The sequence below is a fragment of the Mytilus galloprovincialis genome, chromosome 13 (assembly GCF_965363235.1).
Source record: "Mytilus galloprovincialis chromosome 13, xbMytGall1.hap1.1, whole genome shotgun sequence".
NCBI classification, from domain to species: Eukaryota; Metazoa; Mollusca; class Bivalvia; order Mytilida; family Mytilidae; genus Mytilus; species Mytilus galloprovincialis.
The window spans coordinates 20,421,764-20,448,467 of NC_134850.1; the positions used below are offsets into that span (position 1 = coordinate 20,421,764).

General features: G+C 31.7%; 1 protein-coding gene and 1 long non-coding RNA gene across 2 annotated transcripts; one reads left to right on the forward strand and one right to left on the reverse strand.

The window, feature by feature from the left end:
* Positions 1-5,109: 5,109 nt before the first annotated feature.
* Positions 5,110-23,861, reverse strand: LOC143056724 (uncharacterized). Its single transcript, XR_012972477.1, has 8 exons — positions 23,725-23,861; positions 21,424-21,618; positions 20,222-20,524; positions 19,235-19,372; positions 16,900-17,059; positions 8,291-8,573; positions 7,449-7,726; positions 5,110-5,699 (listed from the first exon to the last, which is right to left on the reverse strand). It is a non-coding gene; the product is annotated as an uncharacterized LOC143056724 (long non-coding RNA).
* Positions 9,402-15,304, forward strand: LOC143056386 (uncharacterized). Its single transcript, XM_076229480.1, has 2 exons — positions 9,402-9,890; positions 11,895-15,304. Exons 1-2 carry the CDS (start codon positions 9,534-9,536, stop codon positions 12,483-12,485), a joined length of 948 nt encoding a protein of 315 aa, XP_076085595.1. The 5' UTR covers positions 9,402-9,533; the 3' UTR covers positions 12,486-15,304.
* Positions 23,862-26,704: the final 2,843 nt, after the last annotated feature.

Consider the following 26,704-nt stretch of genomic DNA (forward strand, 5'->3'; position numbering starts at 1 on the left):
GTTGATATGGCTGACAATGACGACGAAGATGATGAAGATGATGGTGATGATGATTCGGTAGATGGCGTTGACGAAAATGAAGATGATTCTATGGATTGACCTTCTTCATGACCTTAAAAAGTGGTGATTCGGTTGTTAAAATAACTTTGATATAGATCTTGAAACCCTGACAGTTCTTTTATTTTTTTAGTACTATGTGTGTTTTTCAATGACTGTGATGTACATTGCTTATGTTTGTGTTTGTCATTGATTCCATGTTTTTTCCCTTTCTTACCTTTGAATTTTGTTCAACTGCCTTTAGTTACTTGATGCTTTATGTTTCAATGTAAAAAACATACCTTATTTTATCAAAAAAACTAGTATGGATGCTTTCGTTCATTCAACATCATGAATTTTTGATATTATCCTCACCCTTTTTTTCTTGGTCCTATACGATTTAAAAATTAAATAAAAATTAGCCTCCGTATTAATAAGATATGATTTGTTCAATTTAATAAGGGTAATTGTACCGAATACTTGGTTATTTTTTCTTTTTTCTGTATATATGTGTGAAACAAAATTTTTGATATACTCTTAAATAAGACCCCTTTTAACCCCTTTTGGACACTTTTTCAAAAGTCTAACACCTCTTAAAATATTCTTCAGACATTACTCTTTAGACTTATACCAAAAAATTGCGGTACCCTGGGGTGTAACACAGAACTGAAATTTTGCCTTACCAGCTGATGGACTATAAAGTTAACGAAACTGCTTAGACAAATTTCATTTGTATTTTGAAATGAAAGTCATATTCTCGTTCATGTCCATGTAAAATGAATATGTAATAAAACATGCAATGTCATCTATATAAAACTCCAATGTCATCAATTTTAAAGAGTTAAACAATATTTTCAATTAACTTGTATCATGTACAAGTAAAACAAATGTAAACACATTGGACACAAACATACCGCTATCGTAGGTGTCTGTTATGGTATATATATTTGTAAGATAAACAGTTTTGAAGTCACACATCATACAACGATTGTATAATGGCAATCCTGTTCAAAACGTTAGCTTTTCTTGTTATGTGTATGGTTATAATGGCGGCATTTGTGCCGACAGAAGGTAAGTACTATTATTATCAAAGACTTAATATTTTCAAAAAATATTCTTATGTTTTTATAATCTATCAACATGATCAAGAATAATTGTTTTGTCCGAGAAAAAAAAACCCATCTGCAACTATAACGGTGAATATAGAAATGCATGACATTTAAAAAAAAAGTTTTCATTTTCTATTCAAACACAGAGTCTATACCGCGACTGGTGGACTTTATGATAGGTTCAGTAGTCAGTCTTGCTGATAACTAGCATACATAAAGTGGTGTTGCACTGTTTGTACTCATCAAATGTATGTGCACAAAAGATTCAAATGCATGTTTATTATACACGTTTTGAAGCTTTGAACTAATTGAATATTATTAAAAAAAATAAGTTAATGTCGATTCAAATAATATTTGATTGGAATATTTTGTGTTTTGTCTTGTTACTGATGTGAACAATATATACAGATACATATATATGTTTGTCTATTAGTATCAGCCCAAGGTTACCATGGAGGTGGATGGAATAGAAGACCGTGGTGGGGTGGTGGGCATGGACACTGGCATCATCATGACAGACCTTGGTGGCATCGCGAGTATGATTAAAAGATACTGGTAAGATATTTTGAAATATATTAAATTGTTAAAACTTGGACAAAGTTATCACTTCGAAAAGAGTAGATAATATAACAAAGAAACAATAAACTGTACTAAATTTGTCCTTAGAATAACTCTTTTAAACAACAGTTTTAAAAAGTAAATCACAAAAATACTGAACTTAGAGGAAAATGAATTCGGAAAGTCCATAATCACATGGCAAAATCAAATAACAAAACGCATCAAAAACGAATGGACAAGAACTGTCATATTCTTGACTTGGTACAGGCATTTTCAAATGTAGAAAATGGTGGATTAAACCTGGTTTTATAGCGCTAACCCTCTCACTTTTATGACAGTCCCATCAAATTTCGTTATATTTAAATTGATGCGTTAACTAAACAGACACAATAAATAAAATAGTCAGAATATGGGTACATCAGTCATCATCGTATAACAATTTTAAAGGGAACAATTTAACAGAACACAAAAACATCTATCTACAAACACATTCATTGATTTGTGTGTTTGACGTCAGAAAATTTTATACGTCACATAGATTTGTCGTTCAATGTGCATACAAGCAATTTTAAAATTTACCTAGGCAATGTTAGCATACAGGGTTAAAAAATCTAAAGTATGTAAGAATAAATTTCAGAAATAGACCGAGATTTAAACTAGTCCAAAAGTTATATATAGAATTTATAAGAATCCACAAATAGTTAATTCCACTACGAGATTGAATGATTTTGACGTTTTTGGTTCAACGTATGTTGTAATTCATAATAGAAATATATCATAATGACATAAAATAGAACAATATCATACTGACGGGATCTTTTAAAGTACAGAGTCACGTTATAAGAACCAAAGAAATACAAAAAGTCGCATATCCAAAACACACCACCAAAAAATGAAAGACAATACAAACACATTGGCGAGATGTATAAGTACCGAGCCACGTCAAACGAATATCACATTAAACCATTCAACAGTAAAAGTAATATTAATAATAGATCTAGAACAAAGACAAATGAAAGAACTATAAAACACGTTGTTAAGATGATAAACAACATCAGTACGCAGAATCTATACATCAAGACCATCGTGTATTATTTGTGAAGTTGATACGGAATATTTATCAACAAGGTCTTGGTACCTTCCGATGAACTTTTTTAGAAAAAGGACGAGACGTTCTTTGACATACCCCTGGTTCATCAACTTTCTACTCAGACAGTAATGACGTTTTACAAAGTCTGAGTAGGAGCTGCAAGCTCTTGAATATCGCATAAGTTGGATATCGAGATATTCGAGATATAAGTCTAAAAATGAAGCGGAGGAAGCCGTGTCTGTTGTTTCTTTAATCTCTAGTTCTGGTGATATATTAATGGAACCCAATCAGAAAAGTTCGGATTGTTTATGGAAAGAACATCATCAATATATCTGAAAGTGAAATTAAATAATCTGGCTTCTTAGATCCTCTTGTTTTTGACAAGTGTCTGGAGGAAAAATGCGCATATTTGAGAAGATCTGTAACCAGGATCAATGGATTTGTTTTATTGTGATATAATATAATATTTCTTTAAATTAATGACCCTGCAATACAAATACAAATAAATAGTACAAAGAAAGATAACTCTATTCATTCTAGGTGACAATTCCTAAAATACAATGCTTACATATTTTCTACTGGACAACTATGGTTTTCCAAGATATTGACTTACAAATCTATTTACTGAGAATGTTAACTATGAGAATTATTGTTCTCCTCATAAATTACATATCTTAACATTTAACATATTGAATTCTACTAAATACTCTTCAAAAGGTGATGTGTTTCGTCGTTAATAAGGTCCAGTTAACATAAAAAGATTAATAAATTACTATGAGGCAATCAAAATTATTTGTACAGTCAAGTTCAAGTATGTCTATTTTATTGTTGTCCTGACCCCAATATTTTTTTTCTGAGAACACACTAGAGTCGATATTTATTTTTTTTTAGATTTAAAAATTATTTCATGTATTTTTTTATTTGCAGACACTTAGATGAAGCCACAGCAGATTTTAAGTAAATGCTGATACAAAAGCAGAGAACATTTAGTTTTTGGTCAATAAAAATGATAATTGTTTTTATTAATTCAGTTTCTATAGGGACTGCTTTTGTTTAAATTACTTATTGTTATATCAGGACAAATCATTCTTATGTGGTGTTAGAGGACACGTAGTAACGAACTAATGAGACAGCTTCTTATATAATACCCACAAAAGCTATCTCATAAACCAGCTTATTGCGACCTTTTATAATAAATGAGTGTTAAATATGTAAATTAAAAAGAAAAACGAGTTCCCTTCACACCAAATTGAAAAAAAGGCTAGAAAAGTTACTGAAAATACAAAACTAAAGTTAACTAACAAAAAGATTCCCATATTGGACAGAGTTTAAACAAGTATTTTATAGAACCTGATCCTTACAAGTTTTTACATCGCTGGACTAGCAACAGAAGATTAATAAGAGTTTTTTCTGACAACATGGAAATTCTATGATATCTGTATTACAGAAGACGCAAAAAGTTACTAGACCAATAGAACTTACTAATACCTATCAGCAAATGCTTGCTGTTACTAAAAGCAAACTCACTGTTCTATGCATGCCTTAATCTTTGTAGTCAATCGACTTTACAATTTTGGCTAATGTTGAAAATTTGTTATTTTATATTTATTATTCGTTTTTATGCTCTACAAAGGGGTATTTTGTTCGGTCTGTGCGTTTTTCGTTCGTTCTTCTGTTCTGGTCAAGGTAGTTTTTGATGAAGTTGAAGTCCAAATGAGAGTTTCGACCACAATTTCGGTTAAATAAACAGAGCAAATAATATTGCAAGTGGGTCATCCGTGTACAATGAAAACATGAATATCATTATATTCAAACGCAAAGATGGGGTTCATGGTATTTAAATATTTAAAAAATAAATTGTCGAAATTAAAACAACCTTCTTTTCTATTGAGACCGCTATTCAATCTAAAAGGTTGTATACTACGACCACTACCTTGTTAAGTTCCATCTAAATCCCACTGTAAACAGAAAACAGTGTGTAACTATTATAGATGACAATGTTATATGACTTTTGATCATTGTTGAAGGCCAAATGGTACCCTATGGTTGCAAACCTCTATGACATTTGGTCTCATGTGGATAGTTTGTTTTTATTATTAACAATCATACCACATTTTTTCTTTATGATAAAATAACAAAAACTAAGTTTTTGGGTTGTCTGTATGTCTTTTGTTGGTCTCGATTCGAACATTATATGGAACTTCTACTAAGAATTAGATATGTGTATCCAAGAATAAAAGCAAAAGCAAAACAAATTGTAAAAACGTAAAGTCTCAAAAGAATATTTGACTTATTAAGAGTTGTACATTTTAAATAAGTTTCATACACTTCGGAAAATAGGCTAACTGTAATTTATGTGCATGTCGTTATTGCCATTTCTTTTTTCAAATAACGTGCTAGAAGATGTGCATCATCACTTGAGAACACAAAATAGCCATAAGTTGCCAAATCTTCTAAATTGTCCCAGTTAGTATCTTTACCAAGACCTATAGATACCATGACCGGTGCCGCATTTACAATTGAGTGTTTTTGTTTCTCAATGAAATGAGAATTAATAAAGACACCATTTGAAATAAATATAATGAAATTGTTTGACGATGAAGTAATCCCAAGATCTTTGATGTGCTGTATAATCAATGATTGGTTGACATCATTTCGAGTATATTCGACAAGAGAAAGTCCACCAAGTCTTCGTTTTAGTCCAGAAATATTATTTAACGGAATAGCATTTGTTACTACGTCACTGAATATATCCACGGATAAATTAACATTCGATAAATTAAGATTTGTGAGCTCTTCGATAAAGGTATATATAAATTGCCTTCCTTCTTTGAAAAGTTCTTGTGTTATTGATCCGGAATTCTCAAGCAAAATACGTATCTCACCACCAACATGTACTTCACAAGCTAAAAGGTAGATATAAAGGTTGTTTAGTGTTTTTCATACATATTGGACCAAAAAATGAAATAAAATCCTATGAAATAAAAAAAATGACTAACATCTTCGTATACGATACGTATATATTCAACATCCTTCACTGTCTGTTCATTTGCATTTGCACTGTCTTGCACTTCACTTTAAGTGCATTGCTTTTAAAAAAAAAAACAAATTGCAATATTTTAAATTAAAAAAAAAACAATTATTTATTTTATGTATATGCTCTCTGACGAAATGAATTTCACTTCAAAATTTACCTAATTTGGCACTCTATCCGTTAGTCTAAAATTATATTTCCCTAAAACAAGTGAAACTGCAGGGTTTTTATTTTTATTGTTTGAGCACATAACCAGAAATATGAATGAGTAAACCCTTTTCAAATATTTCACAGGAAGTTTTTTTTAACAGTTTTTATACCTTTACTAATAGTTGCATTATCATAAAACTAATTTGGGTATTTTGCGGTTCTAACATCATAATAAAGTTTTTCAAAACATTTGATGAAAATTACAAAAAAGCCTAAAGGTAGCTCAAAACTGCAATTCTGATTGATTTTTGGCAACAAAAGAAGAAATTGTCAACAAAAGCAAAATTTTATCGAAGTTAACCCCCAATCCTAAAAGCATTTTTATCAGAAGTTGCATTGGTTGGAAGTTTTATATCAACGTTCCTTCATTAATGTTCAGAAAATATTGATAATTGTTTGAATATTTGCGAAATTGCTGCAATATCTTTTAGGTATATTAGCTACACTCTTTTATCATGTTTATATTAAGTAAAGTTTTACAGTTTCATTGACTTTATGATTTCCCCCTGGTTTGAAACGTGTTATGTTGTCTTTAACAGGAATATTTGTTTAACAACATTTTGTTTCAACGGATACACTGCGTATAGAAGCGTCTTAACACTAAATCTATTGGATGTTAACTGTGTTCTGATTGGTATTTTGTCAAAGATACATGATTTTTATAATAGCTGTTATTGGCCTTGGGCTAGCTTTCATCGACTACGAGATCTGTAATAAGTTAGTTTTTTATTATTTCAATTCACAGATACGCCCTTTTCAAATGATATCTTACTGATGAAGGGTTCGTGTTATTCTTGCTTAAATTTGAAATGTTTGCTATTTTGATTTTTTTTCAATATCTGTGTTGTTTATACACGTAACAGTCTTATATATCCTTTTTCATGAGAAGTTTCAGGGTTAGAAAATTGACATACGATATCGTTGATGTCTTAGTATCAGATAATTGCCATTAACCCATCCGCTTTTGCGTAATGTTTTATTGCCCAATATATCTTTGAAACGATATCCATATATGACTAACGTGAAGCGAGCACATGATGAGTGGGAGTTGGCAACCCTTTCTGAGGACCAGAATAAAGACAAGTTTATCAAGGTCTTCGCATTTCTCATTCGTCGGTTTCCTATATCTTTCTTGGCGACTAATGTATGTCTTTTGATCGTTTTGTTTTTGTAGTTGTTTGATCGTTTTTTTTTTAATTTGTTTTTTTCAAACGGGGTTGTCAGTTTTTGTTCGAAAATTCTATGTTTTAATATTCTTTTGGTATCATCCGCTTGCTTATGTTATTGGTAAATAACAGGACAACAATCAATTCAAACTCATGTAGAGATATTTTGCTGTTTGTTTACATCACTATGTAAACTAATGCATCGAAAGTTATGCAATACAAATATTTTGCTAAATTATACGTACCAAGACATCCGGGAACAGCTAATGATTTCTGTAGGTACTTCCAAATATCATTTGCTGATGGTCGAATAATTGTGTTAATGTCTGTAGAAATCTGTTCAAGATGGTCATGTTTGACGGAAGAACCAATCCCAACGCTAGAAACAATCATATTTGGATAGCCCAGTAAATTACCAACTTCAGTTTTAAGTTCGGGACTTAGAACCATCAAGCCATCAGTGAATATGATTATGAAACGTTTTGCATACGATCGGGATCCTTTGCTGTATGAGAACATTTGCCTGTTAATTATAAAATACTTTTATTACATCATATACAGATATATACACTATATATATGTGGCATAATCATTGTTCAAACAAACATCCAGAATTTAGCAAGAAGTCAATACTTTTAGTAAACGATAAAATCATCGATGGAAGTCACTTTACAACTTTGTAATCAAATAACGCTATTATAGATTCAAATAGTTAACTTTACACAACTACTATTCATCAAGTAAAGCCCCTCCCCAGTGAAAACCGGTTGATAACACATTTGAAATAGAAGACAAACGTAAGTTCCGCACGAGTTTATCATGATCCAGCCTTGGCTTTCACCCAAGAAATTTTTATTATTATCTTTTTTTCATTTCAATTTTTGAAAGACAAAGATGGGATCAAACCAAGATTCCTCCCTCTTTCGATAGGACACTACATTACCACCAGAATTCGCAAATTTACAACTTAAAAATATACAATCACAGACTAGTGTGAATTTTGAGAAATTTTGAACATTCTTAAATTTCTAATTACGTATTTAATTTTTATTTTATTTTCCACGACTTCGTTTCATTACAAACCTACATGATAGGACGTAAGGCATCTCTTAGATTTGAACCACCTGCAAATCGGTTCATGTTGGCAATATAAGTTTTGATTTCATTTTTCGTTTTATGGTCCTTAAAATTGAATTCCGTTTTCGCATCTGTTGAAAAAGATTTCATTGCAATCTGACATTCGATATCATTAATCGGCATCTTTGATATTACATCCGATAATAATCCTTTTAAAGCAGCTATGTTAACACTTAGGGATACATCTACCACGAATACTATATCTGCTGCCTTCAAAAAGCACTGACCGGGATCTAAAAGAAACATAAAGGATACATTAATAAATTTTTGCAGACTTGGGAATGTTTATTACTATAACTTATTTTGTGTTTTGATGGTGGGTTCATAACATTAACTAGTTGATTAGCATTAAGTAATTTCCCCGATTGTGACATTTCCAACGAGATTTACCACATACATTGTACTATGTATGTACCTGATCAGCACGACAGGTTCCACTAGTGAAGCAGAATCTGAATATCCTAGTAGCACAACTGTGATATTTCGAGGTGTTTGGTTAGGTTATAGTTGCTTAATCTTTTGATTGTCTATGTAGAAAGTAAAATCACAAAAAATACCGAACTCCAAGAAAAATTCAATCCGGAAAGTTCCTTATCAAGTGGCAAAATCAAAAACTGAAACACATCAAACTTATGGATAACAACTGTTATTTTCCTGACTTGAACGGAAATGTTCTGACGTTGTTTATTTGGAGCTTATGTGTCTTTTCGTAGTCTTTCGTTTGTTTTCAATGGTATTGTTTGATATACTTTGACTAAATAATTTCACTTGACTGTTTTATATATTCTTACCTCACATGTTGGGAGTGTTAGTTACTCATAACGTTCACATAATAAAGCATTCAAACAACACGAATTATAAAATAAACATGTATTAACTACACACAAGGAGCATTTTAAAACAAATATGTTATAAATGACAAAATATAAGGAAGCAAATACATGAATTTACTTAGAACTTGTAGGAGCTTGTAGGAACTTGCAAAAAGTTCACTGCGGACATGTTGTATGTAAATCTTTCATCTGTTATACTCGCAATCAAACTTGTAGCAGTTAACTATTCTAAATGATTAACACATGTTCCTATATAGATAAGAACTTCCCAGGACTGGTGTCAGTTTGATCACAGGCTTTGGTCAGTCAGCATCGTTTATCTTTAGATTAATTACTTGCTATCTATATATATTTCTAATCATGTTGCTGGACAAAGAAATATCAGAGTTTAGTGCTGACATGTATTTAGAACTTATAATGACGTATAATAATGATATTCATTATGATGAATTACATAGTTTTAAAGAGGAGGAGGATTTAAGGACGTTAAGTGTTTTGAAATTAAAAAACCGGTTAGAAAAAAGTTTGTCTGTTTCCATTGCCAAAGTGGAAAAGATGTTGAAAAGGGAACTAGAATCTAGTGACTTAATTAGACTTTGCCATATTGGCATAGAATTGGCAAATGCCAACTCAAGTGATAGTAGGAGACAAGAGAAAAAGAGAAAATCAGGGAATGATGATAGCTCACCAAGTAAAAAGATATCTGGAGAACCTACAGTAAGTTAAAATTATGCAATTATTGGTGAAGTAATTTTATTTTCATGCTCCCTGGGTAAATGCATTACAAGTTGCCATATGGAGTTACATTGTATATGTAAAAGTAGAAGTTACTGTAATAGAGAGTTTGAGCTCTGGTGAATGAATATAAGTGTTGAATATGGCTTTAATTTGGCATCAGGGGTACTCCTGAGCAGGTGTGTCTGTGAATCTGTTGATTCGAAAATGCAGAATACCTTCAAAAAGTAAATGAGTTGTAATGCAGGTTTTAGATCAAATCCACAGTGGGCATGCATATTAGAACGGGAACTGTGGTAGTTTAGATCTCATTTCAATGAAATGGTCAAAATTTAAAAAAAAAATAATCTGGGAGCAGGTATACTTGTATAGTATAGAGAATTAAAAAAGAAATGATGTGTGAAGGAAAACACAGTGGGCATAAAAAGAATAAGAACTGTGGAGTTATTTTAAGGAAACAACAGTTTCTATGAATTTTACATCGGTATACAGATGAAGGCATGTGTATTTCAGTGAAATAGCTTAAGTAACTTATTAAGACGGTCTAAGTTAAGATTTTAACGACGACTAGATATTTTATATTATTTTAATTTTTTATCTGTTACTTTATTAAAGTTAACAGCAACACATAAAAGACATCGATGTGAACACGTATAAGTCTTTAATTAAATAATGTGTGCACATATTTCTTTCATATTAATAGTAGTTCAATAAAAAAAATTGTTTCCGATTTTACAGCATACATGTGATAATTGTGCGTCAGGAGAGATGTCTTTTAGAGAAGAAGAGTTAAATGACAGGATACTTGAATTAGACTCTTTACTTTAGAGTACAAAATATTCTAAACAGAAACTCGTATTACAAAAAAGTATTGTATCATTTCTAAGTGATTTAAATCCTCAAAAATCATTAAATGACGCCCTACCATCTGACATTAGGAAATTCTTGGTATACAAAGATGATAGCGGAAAAACCCAAATTCATAAAGCACAATGTAAAAATAGGGGAGTCAAAGGAAAATTTCAATGTGGATGTCCCCTTCGACTTTCAGCTTGATCGGTTGATAGTTTGATTGGTCAACTAAGGGCAATTTTTCGTGATCACGGTCGTGGCACAGATTGGAATGACATGTTAGGATTAGGTAATCCAGCAGCATCTTCGATTATAAAAAAGTACCTATCAGCTATAAAGTTAGAACAATCAATGGCAGCCGCATTACCAAAACACGCAGTGCCACTTTTTTCAAATAAGTTAATACTTGTTTCAAGATATATATCATATAAGATGTCAAACAAAAAATTAGGAATATTTCAAAAGTATATACTTGTTCGTGATAAGACCTTTTTTAACATACTGTCTTTTACTGGTGATAGAGCAGGAGATCTCGGTTCTGTGTTGACTGATCAAGTTCGTTGGTTACCTGGAGAAGAAGGTGTTATAATTTCCATGATGAAGGGTAAAACAATAGATATAAGTGACCCCAGGGTAGTTATCATTTATAATTCTGTTAATACAGAATTTTGTCCTGTGACTGTATTACGTGACTATATAGAGTTCTGTAAAGTGAGTAAATTGGAAATTGTAGGTGGCTATTTATTTCGACCATTGGCACCATCTTGTATGGCACTTTCTGATGTACCTTTCACTTCTGCTGCTGCTAATGCTCGTTTAAAATCTCATCTAACAGATTTGAATATATGGGAAGGTGAAACGCCACATAGTACAAGAAGTGGGTGTGCCTTGACATTAACATGGCTAGGTTTAAATTCTGAGTGCATAAAATCACATGTAGGCTGGAAATCGGATAAAATGCTAAAACATTATACAGTAACTAATGAAATCAATGAAAAATCAGTGTCTGCAAGGTCTTTGTCAAAACTGAGTGATTCTGAAATTTCTCATTTAACTGGGAAATACCAACGCTACAATAATTTTGAACATTTTAAAAAGGTAACTGATTAATTAGTTTATTTGATCACATTGTAGACAACCCAGTTAAAAGCAGAAATTGAACTTCTAAAAAAAGGGATAAATGTAGATGTAATAGAACAAGCTCTGAGGGAGGTCAAAGAATATGCAGCTAGGTCAAGAGAAATTAATGTTGATACTTTACAATTAAAACTTATGCACCTGGATGAGGTAGCTAGAAGGGTTGGTCATCAAGATAGAGAACTTTATTCAATGGTTTTACAGAGATTTCTGTGCCATAAAAATCACGAAAGAGTGGGATTTTTAGTCACTTCGCTTTTGTCATCACCTGCTGAGACTAAATTATTTGAAAAAGAACAGAAATTTTTAAAGATACATGGAAATGAACTTTTAAGTACAAAACAACAAAAAGAGGAGGTTGAAACAAAAAACTTGGGAAATGAGAATCAGTTTCAACAATTTGCAACAATGATGCAATGTATGCAGTCTGTATTAAACCCTAGGCCGAGTACCCCATTTATGGCCCAAAGATTTGCCCAGAATCCTCGTAGGATGCCAGGAAATGGACAGAGGAAACCCCCATCAAATTACACTGGATGTTTCAAGTGTGGAGATATTAATCATTTTAAAATAGACTGTCCAAAATAACTGATCAATCCCGTATTATTTTTACAGGAACTTTCTTCAACTGATCTTCGTATTAGACCTTATGCATGGGAATATAGCATTGATTTTTTACCTGCTCTAGTGAATCCAAGGTTATATAATGATGTACAGTATGTAGATGTTAAAAATATTTTAGTGACACAGGATATGAGAACATTTGACTGCAATAAGGATGTTTTAGATGGAAATCTTGATGAAGATTTTTACTTTTTGGACCCATCACGTTTTGTTGCTGGGAATGTTCACAAAAATACGGAGTTGTGGGGGGAAATTCTGGACAAAAACCAGGAGATGAAGAATTGGATAGAGAATTTTGTTGACATTAACAATTTCATGCAACCATTTAAAGGAATTTTCTGGAATGTAAAATACAACAATGATTATCCACCTACACGTATTTTTAAAAATGCCTCAAACTGTGAACACCATGTTGATTTTATTAATACAGAACTTTTATCAAGGCTACGTTCTGGTGCTATATCGTACCTAGGAAAATTGGGTGAAGTAAAGCCACCTCACATTGTATCACCAATAACTATAGAACCATTGAAACCTAGATTGTGCATAAATCTTATGTATTTAAACTGTTTTATGAAAGATACCCCATTTAATTAAGATACCTTAGTGGACGTCCCTAGAACAATTAAACAAAATGCTTATCTCACGAAATTAGATGATAAATCTGGATATGATAATGTTTTTGTGACAGAATCAAGTAGAATGTTATTAGGTTTTCAATGGGGAGGTCATTATTTTTGTTGTAATACACTGCCTTTCGGATGGAAGAATTCCGCATATGTTTATCATAATTTAAATTTACAGGCAATTTCCTTTTTAAGAAAGAAATCAATTTCTTGTTTATTATATATTGATGATAGGTTAATTGAATCTTTTAATGGTTACATTGACCCTAGGTTAGATAATGAATTAATGAGGTCAAATATTGCCATAAAATATTCTGTAAAATTGTTTGTAAATTTAGGTTACTTTCTAAATATTGACAAGTCAGTCTTGATTCCTACCCAGTCAATTGTATTTTTAGGAATGATTATAGACTCAGTTAAAGCTTCATTTTTTATAACAAAAAAACGTAAGGAAAAGTTTTGTGCTCTTCGAGAATCTATCCTTAAAAAATCAACTTGTCCAATTACTATTCTCCAGAAATTTGTAGGAATATGCATTTCTTTGTCTTTGGCAATTCCTGGAGCAAAATTATATACATCAACGTGTAACAGGGCAATTTCAAAGGCTATTAAAGGTCCAATGTTTATTATAATAGATGAAGATCTACGAAAAGAGTTACAATATTGGAGTTTCATAGACAACTGGACAAAACCCTTCCCTTGGGTTAACGAACGTCATAATGTATTATCTTTGTCACTTTCTTCTGATGCGTCCGATTATAAATGGGGAGCTATTTTTAATAATGAAGGAGTAAGACATGATTTTTCTGATTATTGGAATGGTGAAACTAAAGACCTACCTATCATGGTTAAGGAAGCTCTAGCATTAAAAAACGCCCTCATTTGTATAAAAACACTGATAATAAACAAGAGAGTAACTGCAGAAGTAGATAATCAAGCTGTAGTCTATGCTTGGAATAATCAATACTCAAAAAACAACTTAATCAATGAAATAATGAAAGAAATTATTCAGTTAACGTTTCAGCAAAATTGTAATCTTTCTTTGTCTTATATTCATACTTCTGAAAACCCTTCTGATTATTTGTCTAGAGTGTATTCTAAGTCAGATGCATCTATTTCAAAAAGAACTTGGATTTACATACAACAAAAATTTGGACCACATTCAGTTGATATGTTTTCATTAGATAGTAATGCTATGTTAGATAATGAAGGTTTTGAAATATCCCATTTTACTCCTTATAAAACACCATTATCGTCCGGTGTAGATGCCTTTGCACAGATTTACAAGTCAAGTGAAATTTATTACGCATTTCCACCATTCTGTTTAATCTCAGCAGTTGTCAAATTTATTATACAAGAAAAAATTACATGCACTTTAATTTTTCCTGACTTTAAACCGGTGAAGCCATGGTTTACGGTTATTTTATCTTATTCTAAAGAGATTGTTACTATTGGTTATAAAGGAGACAAGGGAGTTTTATTGTATCCTTCAAAGAAAGGGTTTTTACCAGATAAAAGAGGTCTTCAGTGCAATTTATGTGCTGCAAAATTTTCTTTCATTGGAGACAATAATACATGTGCAGATAAGTATTCGAAAATCATTTCCACAAATCCCCAAAAATTCATTCCAGTGTTATTCATTGGGGATTCTATAATTCGATTTTTGACAGATGTTTATGATAATGTACATGTAGTGTCAAATGGCGGTGCAAAATTGATGGATTCTTTCCATTGTTTGATACGTTTGATTGATATATTAGATGTATTCGTTGTTATTTTTCATTCTGGAACTAATGATTTAAATAAACATTTTAAACCTGGAGACATCCAATTAAAAAACGCAAAAAAGGATATACAGTATGTTTTCAGTTCTATACGTGATTTACAAACAAAGCATGATATAGCATTTGTTTTCTCTGGATGTATAAAAACATGCAATGATGTAGTAAACTTTAGAATTAATGATTTCAATACACACAGTAAAGAATTGTGTAGAAGGTTTAATTTTTTCTTTATTGATAACTCGAACATTTCAAAGAGAGGACTTGTAGATAGTGTACATTTAAATGAGACAGGAAGAAACATGTTTATTCAGAACCTGAATGGATTTATGAGCTAATAGTGTGAAATATAGCATGCATGTTAGTGATATAGTTTAGTGATATGTAAGTATTTGTTGTGGTAATAAAAATATGAATTACAACAATAAAGTTTTTTAGAATTTGTAAAATTAGTCAATTTTCTATAATCAATAAGAGTTGCTTGATTAATTGTTTGGTAAATATGCCAAGTTTGATTTATATCATGGTAAGAATACTTGGATACTGTCAGAATAAGTAGCTTTATCTGGTATTTGGATGTTGTGTCATTCGTCAGTATCATGTGCTTCTTATATATATATATAGTTATCCAGTATATATATTACAAAAAGTTTTCATTGGTGTTGATAAAATTTGCCAATAATCATTAAAAGTTTTTAGTTGAAATTTGTTGATGTAGTTTAAGGTTAATATATATTTTAAATTTAAATTCAAATTTAAAATTTGACGGAACAATTTTATTTTGGGGTCCTATGTTTTATTCAGTGAAATTTTCCAAACAATATTGAACATTCCAAACATTATTTTCAACATTTTAGAATTAAAAGAAATAATTAATTTGTTTTAATTGTAGGGAGGAAGGTAAATTATTTAATTGAGTATTGATAAGGATCATAGGGCTGTTGTTAGTTAAGGTGGCACTTGCAGTATTTTGATATGTTATTTAAGTAACGAGGTTTTGAGATGCTTTTCAATCCAAATCTTATATATTGGGACATGGGAATCATTTATAATAGAACACTATTCTAAATGATTAACACATGTTCCTATATAGATAAGAACTTCCCAGGACTGGTGTCAGTTTGATCACAGGTGAGGGATGAAAGTATTGTTGATTTAGTACATACAACATGGAAGAACTGGTCAAATGATGAGGTTACATGTGGACTATGGAAATATTGTCATGACATCTCAGGAGATGATAACACTGATAAGGGATTAATATATCACAATATATTTATTTATTCTATTCTGTGCCTGTTACACCCCATTGATAGTTGTAGCTTTTGTATGTACAGATACACTGATATTTCATTTATAATTATATTGACACCTGACATAATTTGTATAGTTGTTGAGTCTCATGGTATACAAGGATTTCATCGTTAAGTGTATCGTTAAGTGTATCGGTAACTAAAGCTTGATCTTGTGAGAAAAAAAAAAAAAAAAAAAACAGAAAGAAAAAAAAAAAAAAAACAGAAAGAAAAAAAAACAAAAACAAAAACAAAAACAAAAACAAAAACAAACAAAAACAAAAAGCAAAAAACAACCCATTAAAAAGTTGAAGGTAGAAAATAGAACAAAAATGTCAGTTTATGGCTTATCATCTTCGTTCAGAGGCAAAATAAAGTATGAATTTATTATTTTATTTTAGAAAAGGCAAATTTTATTTGTCAAGACATTATCATTGAAGCTGGTGATAACTACAAATTGTAGAATATAGATTAGAAATATAAGCAATGAAAGGAATTTTCGCTATAGACAGGAACAAAATTTGTTAACACATTTTGTCTTTTGTCCCTTTAGCACCTCGTTTAGAGATGCTTTTCAATCCAAATCTTATATATTGGGACATGGGAATCATTTATAATAGAACACTATTTTAAATATATATAATCAACGGAAAAGTTTTATAAAGAAAACTTTAAATACCTCCATGTGTTGGTGCAGGTTTGATGTCTCTCAAGTCTACTCTGAAGACAAACTTTCCTGGATGGCCGACGTTTGATAGGTTGGGTAAATTGATAATTTGTGACGTTCTAGAACCTTCTACAGAATAAAAGTGGTTATCGTCCCCCATATTGAATCCTACCTTTCAGATTAAAAGATATATATCGTGAGAAAAAAAGAGTTTTGAAATTAAATAATAATTTATGTGATTTGATATTACATTGAATAAAATCTACCTTACGATATGCTAGACAACTTGATAACTGCTCATCAAATATATATATATATGTCTTCATTAATATAATCATATGTATTGGTCTTTATGGTGCCAATATTATTTCACTTGTCCAATCATTTACATAATCCGATATCACGTTATTGACACAAACATGTTTGCGTAGACTCACGAACGACGTCATCGTGTTACGTTGCTAAGTTTGTCAATAGATATAGGAAGATGTGGTGTGAGTGCCAATGAGACAACTCTCCATCCAAATAACAATTTAAAAAGTAAACCATTATAGGTCAATGTACGGCCTTCAACACAGAGCCTTGGCTCACACCGAACAACAAGCTATAAAGGGCAACAACAAGCTATAAATGGGCAAAGATAGCAACTATTTACAGTTATTTTTTTTTCTTTTGCTAGAAGAGCTTAGTACTTGAATAAAAGTTACATATGAATGGAAAAAAATGTATAAGGTATCGAATGATGTATGTTTTTTTTCTACTGACATAGGTTCTAGTACTATTTTAAAGACTGGAACTTGCCGCTCGAAACATGGGTTCTTGTCATTGGTTTACCAAAATGATATAGAGGTAAGCCTACGATCTCCAAGAATAGACACGCGTCTACATAATACACCTAGCTTTATATTATCCGATCTAGAGAAAAGTAATGAATATTTTGCTCAATATTTCATGAAATGAAATTAAATTGAGTGATATAATGCACAAAAATAGAGATGAATACACATAGAAATAGGAAGATGTGGTATGAGTGACAATGAGACAACTCTCCATCCAAGTCACAATTTACAAAAGTAAACCATTATAGGTCAAGGTACGGCCTTCAACGCTGAACATAGGCTCACACCAAACAGCAAGCTATAAAGGGCCCCAAAAATTACTTGTGTAAAATCATTCAAACTGGAAAACCAACGGTCTAATCTATATAAAAAAACGAGAAACGAGAAACACTTATGAACCACACAAACAGACGACAACCACTGAACATCAGATTCCTGACTTAGGACAGATGCAAACACTTGCAACAGGATTTAACGTTTTTGTGGTATCAAACCTTCTCCCTTTTCTGAAACCACAGCATAGAAAGACACACTATAAAATATCAATTGGAATGACTTAAATCAATCCAAAAAAAAAACCGAAGTGACACATAAACACACAACGAACGAATAAATACATGCATATGATCTGTGATAAGCCGTTTCATCTAAATCAAAAAATGAATGTGTTTTCTCTAAATTTCAATTTTTAAACCTACATTTTTATGTTTCAACCATTAAGATTATTTAAGGTATACCGCAATCTTGAATTGTACAATCACAGTAAATAATCTAGTTCTTAGCCCAATTCTGCAAATTTAGAGGCAAATTTGCAATATATTGGTTACACTGTTCATTTATATGAAGAAAACTTATATGAAGAAAACTTAGTTCTTCATTGCATTATCGAAAATGTTTTAAGAAATACCAAATATTTGTGCTTTTAAATTATTTTTTTCAAAAAAGACCTAACTCTTTTACACAAGACATATCGGGAAAATTTCTTTTTTTACATGTAACAAGAAAACAATGTCTGTGCCACATTTTTTATTTTTTATTTCAAAGTTCTGTCTCATAGATTTCTTTTTATGCTCAAATATGTGTTGTTTCATAAACAATTTAACAAACTTTGGGAATTTTGAAAGTCTCGTTTCTTAAAAAATAGCGCAATGACCCATACTTTTTATCAATTAAAAAAAAGCATAGTAAAATCTTCATTTTGACAAAGTATTACACAATTCTGTCATTTTATTTTTCTATACCACTGAACAACCTTAAATAACATGTCTTATAAAACTTGTGTCACGGGGAGCACGTGGTATTATGAATGTTACTTTTCATTGGAAAATGAAGATTATTTTCGTAAGGGTTTTCTTTTAACTGTCAGCAAATCAAAAGTACGGATTCTTATAAATCATTTAATATACATGTAATAATCATTTAGATATAACAAAGACAACTACATTGTATTTAGACATCGATTAAAACATTTTATTGGTATCTTCAATCACTAATAATTATTTATATACCTGTGCAGGTATACCACCAAGACCGGTATCGACATCACCATGACTTTGCAACCCTGTGGTCCATTCTATCTTATTGTAGTTGTAAATTACAAACGTACTTTTGCTGTCTGAAATCAAAATGGCTTGAAACGTGTTTCTCTGAAATAAACGGACATGCTTCAATTAACTTCAAAACAAAAATAGACATATTCGGTATAATGGATAGTAAGACAGCCATACATCAACAATGATAATTGCTTACTTTGAAAGCATGGCACACCGTTGCCACTTTAAATTTTCTTAAACTATTATTTTCTCGGTTAAAATCAGGATTATCTCTGTCAGTAATTTGTCTCAAGCTGCGATCATTTAGTATGAGATCCAAAATTTTGTACAAATCCAGGATTGTCTCAGATATTGCAGTTAAACTGAGATATTCTCTATTTAAAACATATGATTGCAGAATATCTCGACTTATCTCAAATATTTATTCAGCAGAAGAAATGTTGTAATATGCTCCAAAATTATCATTTTTTTTTAACAAAACGAGAAATAACAGATTTTTCTCAATTCTTGAATTTTATATGATTGACAGAAAATCTATATTTCATCATAACATGCAGCTGTAAACAAACGAAAAACTATATTCTAGTAGCACGGGTAAAAATGGTATTTAAAATTTATTGTAATTTTTTATACAAATTATATCTTTTCAAAACCTTGTGATATTTTCCCTGATTACTAGTGTTTTCTTTTTTCTTTCTTTCTTATACTTGTTCACAAGGCTGTCATGATCGCATGTTGAATGAGAATACTGCTACGAACCTTTTCATGGACTTGCTGATTTTCTGTCAACCATCATGATGATCATTGCGGACTTTCAAACTTATTTACATATTATAGTACAGATGTACCTAGTGACAAAGAAAGACTATTTGGTCACAGTGACTATACCCTTACAGAGAACACTGTATCATAAAGTAACTATATTCGTAAATGAAATTAAACCTTGTTGATGCCTATGCTTGAGGCTCCACAGAAAGGAACATTATACCAAGTAACAACGTACGTCCAGCTTGCACTAAAATGCTTCATTACAGGAAAATATTTCTTGATTTCCGAAGAAGCCTTGAGTAAGTCGACTGGTTCTGTTGATTCTCTATACGAAATTCTACATGTTGAACCACAAAATGAAGTTCTTACATCTGACCAGAAAGGAGCAAGAACTATTCGTGTGCCAATTGTCGGAAATGGTTCTGATGTATATGAACCGACAGGACTCGTAAACGATATAAGTCCATTTGTATTCACCTTAAACAACAAGTACAAACAATTAAAACTACTTTAAATGCGTTATGCTGTGTTCGTCGGAATGTATAACACTTAGGGATCATGTTATCTTAATGGGGAGTTGGGATGAAATTTGAAAAAAAGACAGGACAGGAGATTTGAGTAAAAAGGGATAGATTTAAAAAAAATAAATAAAATGGCGGAAATGGCGGATGACAATTAATGAAAAAATAGTTAAGGGTAAATTAATAAAAAACAAGCAAGATGACACGGTAAAGTTCTAAAAGATATTTCATATAGTTATTAAATGACCATACACGGTCATCTTTGAACTAGATATTCTAATTACACTATCATTTTCAAGATAGGCCACAATTGGATAATAATAGGCTTCATAAAGAGTGAGATTTACAAATTGCTTATATCAACTCTTATAAGTTGTCGAAACTATTTTTTCTTCTTTGACCTGTTGAAAAAGTTTCAATTTGCGTCGAATACAAGTCCGCTTACGGTGCTGAGAATATTGTGTTAGTAACCTAGAAAACTTTTAACATCAGACGTTTTCAATTATATTGTACGCTTCAGAATGGAATTATATTTAACAAAAACATGAAAAAGAATAGTATGAATAACCAATGAACATGTCGGAATTTTGAATTTCGTTGCAACCAGTTAACCCATTTTAAAGATTACGTGTACATAAGAACAAGTGCAATAGCATGTTTGTTTCAGGATTTATAATAATTAAATATTATACATGTTTTGCAAGTTCTTTTGTACATGTATTTCATACGATGTATACATAAATAAAATCCTGTTTCTAGAAACACAATAATAAGAAATAAAATGAAAACTGAAAAGGTTCCAAATTTGAAGTTCTAGTTGGTCTATAAATTAAAATGCACACATATAACACTTACAAAGAGCTGCTTGTGATGTTCAGAGAAGAATTCAAATACCACTGATAGGTTCTGTACCGGTGAATATCCATCATCGTTTGCAGGAAGAAAAAGGTCAGCTGTACTGTGTCCAAACGAAAAGAAGTCTGACATTGGAACTTTCCCAAATACTGTATCCAAGAATATAAGCAGGTAAATCACTGGTAGCATCTCAAGCTGTTCAAATTATGATTTTTATTTAGTTTTATTTTTACAATATTCCTCACGAATTCATTAATCATATTGAAAATAAGTTGTTGTTTAAATAAAAATGCAAACATATGAGAAATGGGAAAATATGATATCAAATAGAACAACGGAGTGAATCAGAAAAAAAGACATTAGGGATACCGAGTGTGATTTGATGCTACATGCGGGGATTTGTCCTCAGAGGTCACCCCTTGTTTTTGGTGGGGTTCGTGTTGTTTATTCTTTAGTTTTCTATGTTGTGTCATGTGTACTATTGTTTGTCTGTTTATCTTTTTCATTTTTAGCCATGGCGTTGTCAGTTTATTTTCGATTTATGAGTTTGACTGTCCCTTTGGTATCTTTCGTCACTCTTTTTTAATCTATAAACCAGAGAAATCTAGAGGTAGTTAACGTTGAAGAATAGCAAGTTAAATTAACATAGGAATAATTCCAGATATTGCATGAAAACGGAAAGGGAGGTTCACATTATAATACGCAGACAATTATTGTTGACAATTGCAATTAAATGTAAATAGCACTTCGTATAATTTTAACGTCCGAATGTAAAAATAAAGAGATGTGATATGATTGCCAGTAAGACAACTTCCAACCAGAGACTGACATAGAAATTAACAACTACTATTACCATACCCGCGCCTTTTCATCGCGGGTACGTGATTGAGTAAAGAACAGACGCCTTATTCTTCGAATTCGTATTGTCTTTTATTAAAGTCATGCTGATTATAAGGTGCACAGTTATTGTCTGTATAATGACAAAGTTCAGGTGTGATTATTACCCATGTTTAAAGCAAATCCTGAATACACCGTTTGGTTGTGCGCCTGACAGAGGCGAAACGTACAGAATAGATTACAGGCATCAGGTAATTTTGAGTCATTTACTATTGGATCCAACACGAAATAGGTTAATTACTGGTAATATAATTATGTGGAAAACAAAAGGGCCTGGTAGGGTGTAATTTTTAATCTAAACCATTGTCTTGTATTTCTGATTTATACATAAAGTTAAATCCCACAGGCAGTACGTCGACCGAGCATGCGCGAAGGCGTATAATACACAGATCGATGACGGTCTCCGAATTTTGACACTGATTTTCTCAAAAATTGGAGCTTTCTGTGGAAAAAAGTTAGTTACAAAGACAAATTTAGGAAGTGCAAATCACAACATTTATACGTCATATCACAAATATTTCCGATTTGTATATGGTTTCAGAGAGGTTGCGGCTCACTGAAATCGTTTTTGTTTTCTTTGGTAGTATAAATAGGTATCCCAAAGACTTACAACAATGAGCGAAATCTGTACCACATAGCTACTAAGCTATAAAAGACCCCGAAATTACAAAAGTAAAACAATTCAAAACAGAAAATTTATAGGCCTGTTTTGGACAGGCACATACAGAATGGTGCGTGTTCAAACATAAAACACATTGACGGCGAGCAAACCCCCGGCGAAATCTAAAGGGAATTAATATGAAACGTTTTAAAGTCTTTCAAACTGCACCAAATTTATTCGTTCAGTGTGTTTTAACTTGTGTTGATTTTTCTTTTGATTGAGTTAGTCATTCAATTAATATTTTATAGTCTGTCCTTTTATGTTGTGATTTAACACATGTTACACTACTGTTTCAGATTAGGGTGAATGTTGGTATCTATTAAAACGTTTACACCCGCTGCATTTGTTTGCACCTAAATCCTAAGTCAGGAATCTGAGGTTCAGTAGTCGTCGTGTATTGATGTATTTCTCGTTTCTCGTTTTTATTATATAGATTAGACCATGTAGACCGTTGGTTTGTCCGTTGGAAGGGTTTTACACTAGTTATTTATAGCTTGCTTTTCGGTGTGAACCAAGACTCAGTGTTGAAAATCACACTTTGACCAACAATGGTTGACTAGTATACATTTTATATTGTGACTTGGATGGAGAGTTGTCTCATTGACACTCACCATGCTCATATAACATATTCATATACCTAAATGCAAAAACAGCTAAAATATTTTGATCGAAAACGAATACAAGACGCTATGATTTGATAATAATATCATTATAGGCAATTTAAAATAAAGATATTACATTACCTTCAATCTTTCACTTCCGTAATGATAATTTTTTTATTGGCTATACACGTCGACTTTGGATAAATGGTTAATGTTATAGAAAACACAAGCTCCTTAACTACCAAAAATTTATCAATATAGTTTTTGATAATACGTGTGTAATCAGTTTGATTTTATCTGTCTTATAGAAATGACATTTTTAATCATTTCTTTACGATCAATACTACAACAGGTCGAGAACTCTAGATTTCTTTACGTCAGAATATATTTGCATAGTAATTTCCCAAATACAAGTCCAATACGACCTTGAAAAATAGATCAATCGACTCAATGAGCTACAATGCATTGTGGGCTACTACGAGTTTACTACAACCGGAATACACGTGGAATTAGTGGAAGAACTGTCAACTAATATAGTGTCTGGGATTCTCAAAATATAAGTTTTTGTTCTGCGAATGTGATTTTTGTAAAATATATAGCATAATCTTCAATTTGCATGCTCAGATTAAAAAAGTATTGTTTACGGGCTTCGCTATTGGACTTTCTTTTTCGCCTTATTAAAAGTTGTTGAACAGGTTTTCTCCATTGGTATGCATTGTACCTGTGCAATTATTTTACGACCTGAAGCAGTGAAATTTCAGATGAATGATGACCACTGTCCACTATGATTTTTTTTTAGCTCTTTTAAACCTGTATAATGTCATTCCAAAATCATTTCTGCCTGGAAAAACACGAAAAGTTTCATTGAAACATTTCTTTCTGTACTGGATGTGTAAAATTTTTATCAGGTCCTGAACTGAAAGTAAAAACATTATAATATTCAGTATGCTAAAAATAAGTGTTATGAAAGCGGCAGGGCGGATCCAGCCATTTTAAAAAGGAGGGTGCTAACCCATGATAAAAGGGGGTGGGGGTTCCAACTACATGTCCCCATTCTGGCAAATGCATTGATCGTTCCAACCCCCGGAACCCCCCCCCTTTTTTTTTTTAGATCCGCCACTGAGCGGGTACGGTATATAGCTTAATACATTTTGTATAGCTTCATCCATCGATAAAGTCCGTGTGTTGCTAGTTTTATCACAAAATATACCTCAGAGGTTTTTTTATCGTTCGACTGCTGTCATGTTGACGTATGTGAAATATCTCCAATGTTTAAAGCTCATGGATCACAGTGGGTGCCACATTACCTATTATTTTTATTCTAAAACGTGCTTTGTATATAGAAATGAGAAGATGAGTACCAAATGAGACATCTTTCCAAAAAAGACACAATCTAGTAAAGTAAGCAGTCATAGGTTCAGTGCCGAAAAGTACGCTATAAATAACCACAAAATTACTTGTGTAAAACAATCCAAAAAAAAAAAAAAAAAAAAAAATATAACCGGCCCAATAAAATGTATAAAAAGAGAAGAATTAAATTCAAATATAAAATATACAAGTTAAACTATGCCTGTATATATTGTTTAAAGATGTCAATCTTATTTTCAAAGCTTGTATAAACAACTATACACACAAAGCAAGCAAGCCAACCAAAGTTTTACTTTGCAAGCATTAGGAAATCAGCTGTAATGATTTTATTTATTTTGGTAAATGTCCGAGCTCGTTTAAGGGACGACATCAAAAGTTCAATGAAGGATAAGAATTTAATTCGCATAGTTTTTTCACTGACCCCACACCCCCTCTCTAAACTTAATTTGGGAAAAATTGATTGACCAATATGTATTTATATAAAATTGATTTTGGATCGATAAAACTTGCAGCACTTTCACCCCCCCCCCCCCCAAAAAAAAAAAAACAAAACAAAAAACAAAAAACAAACTATTCGATTTAAGCTTTTTATCCTACATCGATCTTTTGATGTCGTCCTTTAAAAAACGAAAACAAAATGAAACTACTTCACTACCTTCAAAACAAAGGGAACAGTTTGGAAGTCTCGTATACTGAAATGTGACAAAAATAAATACTTGTAGATTTTGTTAACACTGCCATGTATGTAAATATTTCTTCGCACTTTTTACGAACACAAAATTCAAGGATCACACATTTGCCTTTAATTATCTATACGGAAATTGCTGTACTCGTGAATATTAGCACCGACTGTTATGGACGGCTTACTTTACACTAGTAAGTTTGTCTGATGGGTAATTGTTTTTCACTGTTGTTTCGTTGCTGTCGGGTGGACAAATACATGAAATCTCCGTGCCATCATCAAACATATTAAAGGCTATATATCGGGTAATTCAAACCCTTTTTTCTTCGCATAGAAACAACTCTACGTTAATCTGAGCATGGAAGGAATACTTTTTACGAACTATAAATGAGGATACACAAAATGAAAAACTAAGCGAAATTGTGAATCCCGCATTGCACGAAAAAATGTGTTGTATTTTAGTAAATAACACGTGTTCTCGGTTGATTGTAAACACGTAGTAGTCCATCATGCATTGTTACTCATTTTGTGGATTGGTCAAAAACCTAGGTAAAAATAAATTGCGTCACATGTAAATAAACAATTACACGTGAGAGAACATAAGTATGCTAATTTATGCATTTCCATATAAGGTAGTGGTCCCGACCTGTACAAGAATTCATTTGTTATTCTGCGCATGCCATTTAATTTGGGCTTTAAATTTATCTGGTGTTAGTGGCCAACTTGCTCGGATAAACACGATAAAGCACTTTGAAGCCCTTTTATTTCGTTTAGCCGTTTTTTTTTTAAATATATCAAATATCAAAATTTTACATTCAATTGATTATTTTCTTCTTTGTAAAATTTTATATATATGTAGATAAATGTTTAATTATTCAAAAACAAGGGTGCAAAAAAAGAGGTACGAAAGATACCAGAGTCAAACTCATAAATCGAAAATAAACTGACAACGCCATGGCTAAAAATGAAAAAGACAAACAATAGTACACATGACACAACACAGAAAACTAAAGAATAAGCAACACGAACCCCACCAAAAACTAGGGGTGATCCCAGGTGCTCCAGAAGGGT

What these genes read in the sequence shown, in the direction of transcription:
- LOC143056386 (XM_076229480.1), top strand. Translation starts at nt 9,534, where the DNA reads ATGTTGCTGGACAAAGAAATATCAGAGTTTAGTGCTGACATGTATTTA. An exon ending in AGATATCTGGAGAACCTACA is followed by an intron (nt 9,891 to 11,894) that starts GTAAGTTAAAAT and finishes ATCACATTGTAG; the next exon opens with ACAACCCAGTTAAAAGCAGA.